At 39.4% G+C, this 12313-nt stretch overlaps 1 protein-coding gene across 1 annotated transcript; it reads right to left on the bottom strand.

Moving 5' to 3' along the window:
- Positions 1-8582: 8582 nt before the first annotated feature.
- Positions 8583-10939, bottom strand: LOC109759243 (probable 3-beta-hydroxysteroid-Delta(8),Delta(7)-isomerase). The gene is made up of 4 exons (XM_020318066.4): positions 10637-10939; positions 10119-10265; positions 9907-10015; positions 8583-9016 (listed from the first exon to the last, which is right to left on the bottom strand). The coding sequence occupies exons 1-4, from the start codon at positions 10797-10799 to the stop codon at positions 8761-8763; spliced, it is 675 nt and encodes a 224-aa protein (XP_020173655.1). The 5' UTR covers positions 10800-10939; the 3' UTR covers positions 8583-8760.
- Between the last annotated feature and the right edge of the window lie 1374 nt (positions 10940-12313).

Below are 12313 nucleotides of genomic sequence, written 5' to 3'. Positions count from 1 at the left end.
AGAAAACGCGGCCCGGGCGGAAGTGTTTTAGGTACAAGCGCGGGCCAAAACAAACTCACAGAAGATTCAAAAAATATTCTCGTTTTTTTTCAGAAAATGTTCGTGTTTTCCTAATAATGATCTAAGAAAATGTTCACATCTAGAAATGTTACTTTAAAAATAAGTTTAATTTGCTGTGTGTCTAAAAAAACTACTCTCCCCGTCCCATAATATAAGACCGTTTTTGACACTAGTGTCGTGTCAAAAACGCTCTTATATTATGGAATGGAGTGTAGTGTCAAAAATGCTCTTATATTATGGGATGAAAGGAATAATACTAATTAAAACCCCAAACAAAAACATTAGAAACGAGCATGAAAGAAAACGTTCCCAACAGGTGGCCGATGTTCCTAGCAGGACAACTTGTCCTTAATGTCGATGCTTCATTCATTGAAGGCGATTATGCAGGGTCTTGTGGTGCTGTCATCCGTGATCATCGGGGATCTTTCATGTCAGTGTCGGCGTCCACGGCGAGATTAGAAAATGTAACTGATGTGTTCACAGCAGAAGCGGCAGCTCTGCTTGAAGGACTGAAGCTAGCAAGAGAGACGGGATGCAATAACTTGGTGGAGATCAGATAATATCACGGTGGTGGATGCACTTAGATTCAATGAAGGTTATTCTATGATGACAGCGCCGATTCTTGATAAATGTCGTAGTTATCTAGTAGATTTCGGGAGGTTTACTATTGAGCATTGTATTAAAGAGTCAAATTATGTAGCTCATGAGCTGCCTAGATGGGGCGTGCTAATAATCATTCTCGTTGGATTGATGCCCCGCCTGATTTCATTGTGAGTCTGCTGGCAGACGATATATCCATCCTTTGATTAATAAAATAAGCTTTCCCGTCAAAAAAACAATATTTTGTCTACGTCGGTTTCGACCGCCGATGGGCCGGCCGAGTCTTAATGTTCATGTGCATCACCGTCTTATTAAATGCTCCAAAGGAGGTCATCGCCGATTGCGAGCTAGAACTCACGCCCGACAATTCCTCTACAATGCTTACCACACTGATTGGTATACTCGTGCTCGCGCGTGGGACGGTGCAGTAGCATGCTCATTTGCATGATCGGTCTGATCGCCCACACACTTCTCCTTCAGGCTACTGGTCCAAGAAAAACCAATAACTGCTGTTTAGAGGAAAAACTGGTTCTCTGGTTTTTATGAATAAAAAAAATCATACTTTTAAAACAAGACCATGTATCTTAAAAAAGTTCATGAATTAGTAAAAATATTATAAATATGAAAAACTGTTCACAAATTATTAAAAAGTTCATGAATTTGAAAAAAAATGCTCTAGGATTTAATAAATGTTCACTAATTTGAAAAAGTTCATGAATTTAAAAATATTCCATGAATATTAAAAATGTTCATCGATTTGAAAAGATGTTTACATATGTAGGAAAAAAATCAGGAATTTAGAAAAACTTCATGAATTTGAGAACAGGTTAATAATTATGTTTAAAAATACCTTCATGAAAAAAATTGGTAACAGAAAAAAAATGAAAAATATATATAATGAAAATGAAACAAAACCAAATTTAAAAACACATGAGTTGAAACTTTTTTAATTTAGTTTATTTCTTCATTTCGTTTAATAATTTATTTATTCTTTTCATATTTTCTTTTCTATTTTTGCATTCCTTTTTGTTCTTTTTTCATCGCTGAATTTTCAAAATGTGCATGGTGTTTTAACTTTTAATAATGAAATTGAATATTTATAGATGTTGATCATGAATTTAAAAAACTGTTCATACTTTTCGAAAATATGTCCATCATGTACTAGAAAATATTCATTGTGTTTAAGAAAGTACATCTTGTTTCTAAAACCTGTTCATTTTGTATTTCCGAAATGTATTCTCGCATTTTAAAAATGACTATCATGGATTTAGGAAATTTATTCAGAGTACATTTTGAAGAATGTTCATCGTAACTAGACAGTGCCACGGTGTATTTAAAACATGTTCATTGTGTATTAAAAAATTGTCTCACTTATTTAAAAACCCCATCATGTATGTGAAAATAATATTCACAGTAAAGTTTAGAAACATGTTCGTCACATAACTAAAGATGTTCATCATGTTTTTTAAACTTCCATCATGTATTTCAAAAATATCTTTTCATATTAAAGAAAATATTAACCGTGTATTTCTTTGAAAAAACTCAATGCTTATTTTAAATTATGTTTGAGAACATTTATTTTCATATGCGTAGGCTTTTCCCGTAATATTTTTCTGATCTAGGTTACATTTTTTTAAGCCATATAAAACTTTTCCAAGTCCGTGAGAAATTGTTATGCAGTATGGCGCGTGCGCGCGCGCACACACACAGTGCCACGGAATTTATGTGCAATGGGAAATATTTTCTTAAGGCACGTGAACATTGATTTTCATACAGATTAACATGTTTATTCAAATATCTTTTGTACAAGCGAAAAAATTGTTTATGTTGATTTTCGAGTCTATAATGTTTCGGAGACATCTTCTCTATGGTATAAATCTTTGCTAGATGCAGTACTGACAAGACATCAATAAAGAGACTGCAATTGGACTGGAGCATCGCTATTGCTACTCACTCACCTGCACGAATTTGATTACCAATAAAGGTTTTGGAAAACCTCTTGAGTCACCCATCCAAAAAGATGAGAAGTCATGAGCGATGATCATGCATGGACCGGGGATGGTCCCCTAGAAGTGCAGTCTGTCAAACCACAAAAAAATTCACCATAATGTCATGGAAGATTCGAACTCCATAAAAATCAAACTAGCAAAAACAAACTTGACACATCAGATCCGAATAATGGACTCTGCAAGGACATGTAACTCACTGTCTCCGTGGCACCGCTACAATGAACTGGGGTAATTTATTCAAGAAAGACCACGGTGATTTGTTATGTTGACAAGACATCTATGTTAGCTAGTTTTACAGACTAGTTTGGCGGGCGGACTCAACACCTAGCCGCATGGACGCGAGTAGGCGTGAGTTTTGTGGGACGACCCACGGCAGGGAACACTCGAGAGATATAATCGTGTGAGATGTAGTACCGTTTTGCCTTTGCGCCCAACTATGCGCCGGCCTTAATGGACCGACCAATACAGTGATTTTGGATGGTTGTGAGCTCACCTTAATGGGACACCTCAATAGACCGATTTTGGGAAGGTTCTACATACTAGTTTTAGAACCTTCCATGCGATTGTTCCTTTTTGTTTTTTTGTAGTTTTATTTATTTCTTTGTTTTCCCTTGTGTGTTTTCTCTATTTGTTTTCATCAGTTCCTATTCATTTTTCTTACTTTTTTGTTTTCTGTGTTTCCAAATACATGTTGAACAATTTTCAGATACATGTTGAACATTCTTTTTCCAAATACATGTTGAACATTTGCAAAATGCAAATTGAACATTCTTTTTAATAGAAAGTGAATATTTTTAAACACATATTTGAACATTTTCCCGGGAATTCCCCTCATCCATAAATCGATACACATGGTGTTGTATGTGACGAGTTATTATCCGATGATTTTTTGCACTACCATTATGTCTGAGTAGTTTTCATTTGTCCAATGGTCTTGGTAGCCTGTTATGATTGATGTTAATTGTTTGTTGTGATACGGTGTTATCCTCTTGTGCCAATTTATAAGCATGCACGTATGTTGGATCACACTTAACGCCTAGTATTTCCTAGTATTATGTAATCATGAGTATGCATAGGGTGGCCGGAGTGACAGTATATGAGTCAAAACATATCGATAAAGAATAGATATTGATTTTCTGGTTGGGTTTACTTGAATGAATTGTTAGTATTTGCGGATGTTTGCTGGGGATTTCAATCATAAGTACATGTGAGTCAATTGATTTTGCATCATATTAGCATACACCTCTCCCACATATAAAACTGGAAGTATGTTTATCGGTTATAGTATTGTAGACAATGGCCTAGGGACAATTTTGCAACACCTACCACCACTACTTCCAGACTCGCTTTCATCTAATTTATCGCATATTTCAATTTCAGTGCCTCCCTTTTATTTACTTGCACTTTATGATCATACTACATACTCCCTCCATTCCTAAATATAAGTCTTTTTAGACATTTCAAATGGACTACAACATACGGATGTATATAGACATATTTTAGAGTGTAGATTCACTCATTTTGCTCCGTATGTAGTCACTTGTTGGAATCTCTAGAAAGACTTATATTTGGGAACGGAGGGAGTACTTTGCATTTGCATTTTATATTTTGTTAGAGAATCTAGGTGAATCAAATTTTATATGTATGATAGGTTGTAACCGATAGAGCTTGAAAGAAGATATAGGAAATGTTGTATCAGTGATTACTTTTTAAATTTAGTTTCTTTTTTATTTTCCTTTTCTCATTTCTATTTTCCCCTTTTCTATTTGATTTTTTTTCTTTTCTTTCTGTTCTTTTTCATGGGAAAATTTAAAAAATGCATATTGTTTCCAAAATGTTGGCGTGTTTCTAAAGATGTTGATCATGTATTAAAAAATGTTCATACTTTTCTAAAGTATGTCCATTGTGTATTACAAAAAATTCATTGTGTTTTAAGAAATGTTCATCATGCATTTTAAGAAAGTTCATCGTGTTTTCAAAAAATATTCATCATTATTTCCAAAATGTATTCACGTATATGAAAAATGGCTATCGTGTATGTAGAAAAATTGTTCGCAGTATATTTTCGAGAATATTCATCACGTGCCTAGGCAATGTCACCGTGTATTTAAACAATGATCATACTGTATTTCAAAATCGCCTTCGTGTATCTAAATTACTCATAGTATATTTTTGGAAAATGTCTTTCAAATAACTAAAAATATTTATTTTAAATGTTTGAGAACATTCATTTCATATGCATGTGCAATTTTTTCCGTAATATTTTGTCTGATCTTGGGAATACTTTTATTAAGTCATATAAAATGTGTTCATGTATGTTAGCACATTTAATGCAATATGATACAAATATAAAGAATAGTTATACAAAACAAAAGTTATGTGCCATCGGAACAATTTTCTCAGGGCACATGAACATTGACTTTAAATAGGTTAACAAAACTTTTTTCAAATATGTTTTTTCAAGCAAAAATACTGTTTATGTTGATTTTGGACTAGTTGTGGAAGTTATCACTCTACTAAATTTCTTGTCTAACATAAAATCGCATGCATAGAAGACGTTTTTTCAACACTCAAGTGAGTAAGATAGCTATTTTTCCTTAGAAATGCATGTAACTTTATTCATACTCAAAACTACTACATGTATATTGCTTTATTCATACTCCTAGGGGCTTGATTGTAGTCTTATTCAAGGGGGTCTTCTTTGCAGTGTAGGGACTTCTGTGCTCTCCCAGGTTGTGCAACGTTGCAACTTCCACGAGCACATGAATTGCAATACAAAAAACAAAAGAAAGTGAAGATAATGATTCATAGCCATAGAAAATGCCTCAAAATTCAATCGAGCAGAACATCTGAAAAATCAAACCAACACTCAGGAAGACAACATCAGTGCTCATAGTTTAGATCTGATTGCTAGTCAGCCGCGTGCACCGCCAGTTGCTTGCTGGTGTACTCCACTCCAAGATGTTTAAATATGTGTTTAATAATATTATGTGTACGAGTAGTGATATAATTGGACTTATAATTAGCGGAGGGTTAGGTGGTTGAGTCGAACATGTGTAACCTGGACGTGTCATATAAGGCACCACGGGGCAGTGATGGAGTGTGACAAGCAACCAAGAGAGGGACAAATTCAAACTAAAAGCTAAATATGCATCAAAATAGGTGCAATCCAATTTACGCTGGAAGCACTAGGTTTACATGGAAATTGAAATTTTATGAGCATCAGAGCGTCTTAGAATCAATTTTCTTTAACTAAATTCAAAACCACCTTTCTTTGCTTCTTCACTCCATCAGTTGTTTGACAACAGTTCATTGTTCAGCCATTCAGTTCATCTGTAATCGTCACATTGAGCCGTGTAGATGCAGAACTGCAACATCACGAGATAGGTAACGGTAGTAGCAACATGTAGATGAGACAACAAACTGTTGTTGATGATCGATATCGCTCGGCATGGCAGGCATATCTAGATGATAGGAAGGGCAAGCAACATTGGTGACATGCAGATGCAGTAGCAAGGAGCGGCGCGGCAGCGGTTGGCAATCAAAGCCTTGATGGAGCAGCCGAGATGGGGGAAAGTGCTATTGGGGAATTAGATCTTGGGAGGAAAACCTAGAGATCAAATTGCATTGAAGACAGGGAGCAAAATTGTCTATTTTGTGAAGGGAGGCATGAGCATGAGAGGCGCATTTGTGCATTGGGCTAGAGAGGAAAAATGTATGTTCATGCGTTGGATCAACATTCTTAGTAGTACTAATTAAAGAGAAGGTTTTGCTTTTGGAAGGGAGGGCTGTGGCCCCCTTTGGCCCCCATGAGGCTCCGTAAGTGCCGCGGGGTAACCAAATAAACTAGACATAAGATGGTAGACTAGAGAGAGATTACAATAGCGTGGACGGTCTGGCGCCCATGGCAGGGATGGCCGGATTGGACATGCCATGGTGGTCGGAGCGTTGTTTGAAGTATTTAATTTTATCACAATCTCCTTTGAAAAGATAAATGAAAAATGTCAAACATTTCCTTTGAAAAATTCAGACATCTACATGCATCATGTTTCTTCTTAACTATTTATAAAATCTAAATGTGGTCTAAAATTGAGGAAATTTCCCATATCGCCATCATAGGACCTCACGAGGATGTTATTAACATAACTAACAAAACACTAAACGTAATTAAACACTAGAGTTAATCAATTTGAGGAGCATAGTTCAAAATCAAAAGACAACGTAATTAGCCACCAATACATAGTTAATCGACCTAATGAAACATAATTTAAAACAAACAACGTGTGCCTAGTTGGTCAGAGGAGGAGATGATGATGATGACATCATGACTCATGGCCCCGTAATTGGAGTCGGATAATGCGACAAAGTATGAGACCACCTCACACTCGGTGGCCTCCCTCCATTGCATATCCACTGGTCGGCTTGTCACGCGGGCTCAACAGAGGGCTCAACGCCGATTTTCTCATCGAGCATTACTGGATATGTGCCGATGGCAGCGAGCCCAACCCATCAACGCAGACGACCTCAATTGGGGCCTCGACGGTGATGTGGCTACTCGAACAAGGCATTATTGTCTCCCACCCATCCCCATGAAGTCATCCTCAATCCACATGGACCACATGTCGTCCTCTTCTATTGGTGAATCATCAATCTCGTAGCCATTGGAAAAGGATCTCGACTAGGAGGCTGACGGTGTACGAAGAAGATCTTGACGATACCCAACAAGCTCGTCCACTATTCAGTTGCAAGGTTGTGTGGCGTGCGGTGGTTGACCGAAAATCTCCGGCGATGGCGGGCAACGAGATGGAGATTTGATTTTTTTGGGGGGGGGGGGGGGGTTGAGGTCCAATGGGGAGAAGAGGGTTGGCGGTGGGGTATTGATATGAAGAGGGGAGGAAATAGGGGTGTGGAGCCATTACCAACCCCCCTATTACCAACGCTATGAATGCCTCTCTAGATACCCCCCCCGGAACATTAAAACTACGAGCAATTGCATGTGCTCGTCACTAGTTTGTTTTTGGAAAGGAGGTTAAACCCTAGCCTCTGCATCATTGTGATGTTCCCATCTATTTTCATTAATTATTGAGAAGAGCACATAACACATAAACCACGCCTGAACTATTACAAGATTTAAAGTAAACACTTATGACTAATTAAAGTACAACTTCTTCCCCTGTAAAAAGAGTACTACTTCCGCAACAACACCTTTAAAAATGGATAAACAACCTCACGCCATCGTTGCCACGCCTGATCGAAGACGGCATGTATAAGGATTTTCATTATGTTTGTCAATGCTAGCCATCGAATATCAATGCAATGACAAGTAGATGATGCCTTAAACATGGTAACGGCGCAATTTCGTCACTACTAAGATATAAAGTGGTCTTCAATCAACTCTTGATGACGAATCATTCGACAACCACCTCCGTCTTTACTCCATGCCAGGCCGAAAAGGCACTAGATTTGTGAGACGTCTTCCCACCTAAGACCACACCACAGTTATCAAGGGGACGCCCATGTCTCAACACAGATTTGGCCGCTACCACTTCACACCAATAGGAGTTACACTACACTACACTAAACGACCGCGTTCTTACCATTCACGTCTATCCCTTTGCCCATGAGCGGTAAGTATTACCAGTGACAAGAGTCGCCCTAACTGTCACTGGTCAGCAGACGGCTACAAGATGTTGCTGTAGTAGTGTGGGCTCCCATCCGCAGTGGTTGTGAGAATGTTTCCATTCGGGAGCTTGTAGGGACCTAATTGCAGTCTGCATCCACTATTCAGGGTCCTTCTTGCCCAAGTCAGGGTCTAGTTTGTAGTTTTTAATTCACTTTGAGTCATGATGTAAGTTTCTTTGCATAACTGCTTCATATTTAATAAAGCAACGAGTCCTCAGGGACCCATCCTCTCTTTAAAAAGGTAAAAATATTTATTTCGATTGCAATTGTGTTTGAAACATAGGAATCATTGTATCATGGAACACACATCACCGCAACCAGTGTAGAAATAGTAAAATTGTGGTTCCCATCCGCGCAGGTGTCATACTGCCCAAATAATTATGGTGCCGAGGGCAAAGAGTTGGTTTACTTAGTCTTGATTCACCTTGCAAGACTGAGATGCTTGGCTTATCAACTTCCAGCTCCTTATTGCTATCAACGTTGGAATCACAACCCATGGGGAGTTTGCACCAACAAAATATGTCCAGAAGTAGAATGGACTGGCACAGAAGTTCATGCCGTCTAAGTAGGCGGTAATGTAGAAAATCAACATTGAGTAGAGGTGGCTCATAGATACACCGAACTGTAGAATGTAGTTGTAGGACTTTCTGGAAGCAATAGCGTAACTGCAAGAAGCAAATTTATGGTAAGATAAAATAAATAAAATCTACAATTAATGGTATCTATCTAATCTAGTACTATAAATCTATAAAGCACAGTGTTAGAAAATAGAGAGGCGTGCTATTTTTCTTTAAAAAAAATAGAGAATACCTACTGCGTTGCTGCGTGAATCGATTGCAATATATTTCAGTTATTTGATTATATGACACATGCATAGTTGTATTAATAATATACAAACTAAACCAGAAATGAATATTATATATTTGTGTTGATTATTGTGTAGTCAAAAAATATTTTGAATATAAGTGGCATAATATAATGGATTTTTTTTCATGCATGTTGAATGGACCTTTGATGTGGTGTCATGTGTGGTGAGGTGGTGCCATGCATGAGATCAACTAATAATGGGAACTTTTTCTCATGTATGTTGTTAAAGATGGACTCAACTGTATATGCAACCAAGAACCATGTGATTATTACATCTTGGAATTTTAGGACTCCTTTGGTTTACAAGAATTTTGTAGGAATTTGAGAGGATAAGAATTTTGTAGGAAAAATTTCTTTGAAGCCATTTGATTTACAGGAACAGAATATTATTCCTGTACATGATAGAACCAATCCTTTGTATTTCAAAGGAAGAAAAACATTTGTCTAGACCCAATGAAAAAAAAATCATATATCATGAACCAAATAATATCTCTTTCTATGGTTTTCCTATTCTCATGATATTCCTATACTATGAATCAAAAGGAAGCCTTAGAAACAAAACTGGATTCATTCTGGTGGTCTGACAAATTCGTCGAGCTAGCTAGAAACTAACAGATCAAGCAAAATTTAATCTTTGTTGTTTTGCCGGGAATAAAAAACAAAGATTAAATTTAATAAGGTGACCTACACAGCAAAAAGTGATAAAGGGCCTTGTAGAAAAACCGCAATGACTTCGATCGCGGTGGTTGTGGTGTCCCCGGTGGCATATCTGGAGTCAGCTTTGCTGTACTCTTTCCCTGAAGATGTAGCATGCATGCAGTTAGTTACACCAAAAATTAAGATCATCATTTTAAGATAATGGATACGGTGGGAGGATATAATTAATCAGCAAGAACTTACATATTTCATCAAAAAAACTGGGATTTTCCTTGGTAAGGTAATTTGGGGTGAAGAGCAAGGGTGCTTCGATGATTAGGTGGGTCAACCCAGTGATTGCCCACCAGCACATGAGCAAACGGTCCGCCTTTGATAGTCTGCTGGGTCTTCCTGCAACATATGAAGATCAGGAGACGATGGGCGTGTTAATTTGCACGGAGCACTCTCTCCGTTTATTTTTTACTTCACGTGTTAGATTTGTCTTAAGTCAAACTTTCTATAGTTTAATCCAGTATATAGAAAAGAGTACCAATTAACATTCACCTCATCAAATCAATATCGCTAGAATTACCATGGAATATATTTTTATAGCATTATATTTATTTGGTATTGTAAATGTTGATAAATTTTAATATGAGTCCAATAAACTTTTACAAAATTTGACTCAAGGCAAACCTATTAGTGGAGTAAAAATAAACGCAGGAAGTATGTATAGTACGCATACATGATGGAAGGATAGGTTTGGTGTTTGCAGTAGTTACCACTATTGAGGACATGGCCGGAGACAAGCCAGATCACCGTGATGACCAAGAGAGAAGTGCCTATGAGGGGCACCACGAGTTCGATGGGTGAAAGCTGCTGCGGCACGAAACCGGGGAGCTCCAGGTCACTTGGCGAGTAAGGGTGGCCGCCTATCGCCGCCATGGATGGATCTAGATGGATGGGCCAAGAGAGAACGAGTTGTGTGATGGAGAGATTCTGCTTGAGCTCTATGTAACCTCTTCTTCTGCAGGCGCAACAGCTCGCCTCCCTAACAAGTTAATCAAATGCACAACCTCCGGATGATGATGATGATGGCCCCCCTAGAAACAAATATACTAATGTGATGATGGATATAGATGCCCAACCACATGTACATACAAAGTCAAATATGGGGCGGCAGCTGGTACACATGGTGACTAATATATGCAAACAGCAGCATCATCTTCCAGTTCCCCAGTCTGTCCTGGACGTGTTTTTTTTTTTTTGAAAATCACCCGCGGAGGAGTCCCTCCACCTGAATATATTGCTCAAAGTGGCCATAATGACAGAAGAGTGATCCAGTTTATAAGAAAAACCGGATCGAAAACCTTAACAAATTGACCCGGTTTATAAAGAAAACCGAGCCGAAAACATATAAGTAACAAGCGTTACAAGAAGAAGAGAGGAACAGGACGCTCAACATAAGGCAAGACCTAGACTAACAGGACCAGGTAGATGAGGGGTGCGTCGAGGGATCACAATACCAAGACTACAAAGAGCCTAACGCACCGCACCGGCGTGCGTATCAAACCCCATGGCACAACGGAGGAGCTTCCACAATCAACGAGTGCCAAAGCTTAACACGAACCTTGACTAAGAGCTCCGCCACGGAAGTTCAAGACGATTAGCAAGTCGGGAGGGGGGGGGGGGGCGTCATTGCATCGTCATTGAGCAAAGGTGAACCAAGATGAGAACAAGAGCCCGAAGCTCGCCTCAACAGAACGGGGTCTTGAGCATGCATAGCAGCAGGACGGAGACCACACGTAGGATAGCCGAAGAGAAACACATGAAGAAGAACACACCACCATCAGTCCTGAGCAGGTCACACCACCAGCAGCACGCGGACCACCCTCAACCACATGCAGCAACTGAAGCTGTCGTTTGGGTCTCCAATATGACGCCTCCGAGGAGGTAGTGTTGCCGAGGACACAACAGCGCCATCCGATCCGGCATTGCCTGATCTTAGGTTTTCACCCGGAGACCACAAAGCAAAAGTTGTAGGTGCTGGAGCTCCACAACGGCACCTCCTGCAAGGAAAATGACGTCCATAGACGTCGTTGCCGCCGGCATTGACGTAGTCGATGCAGGGTTCTCACCCGAAGTTTGAGCACATCCCTACAACAAGACGGCACCTGACCACCACCACCATCGAACCCTTCGAGAGACGAAGAAGCACGACAAGCCGCCGGAGCCAACCGCACCCTACGGAGACCACCAACACCAAACTTCAGCACTAGCTAGGCGCCAGATCCATCAACGGCCGACCGAGCGCAGGCCACCGGACGGAACGCATGCCACCATGCCCTGCCGAGCACCATGTTGGCAAGGAGCAAAGGAGCATTGCCCGAGGCCAGGAACCACCATGGTCCGGGCTGGAGCCATACATCAGGTGCGGCGGCATGCCCCACGCGCGCCAC

Source organism: Aegilops tauschii, chromosome 5 (assembly GCF_002575655.3).
Source record: "Aegilops tauschii subsp. strangulata cultivar AL8/78 chromosome 5, Aet v6.0, whole genome shotgun sequence".
Taxonomy (NCBI): Eukaryota; Viridiplantae; Streptophyta; class Magnoliopsida; order Poales; family Poaceae; genus Aegilops; species Aegilops tauschii.
This window is presented reverse-complemented; position numbering and strand designations above follow the sequence as displayed.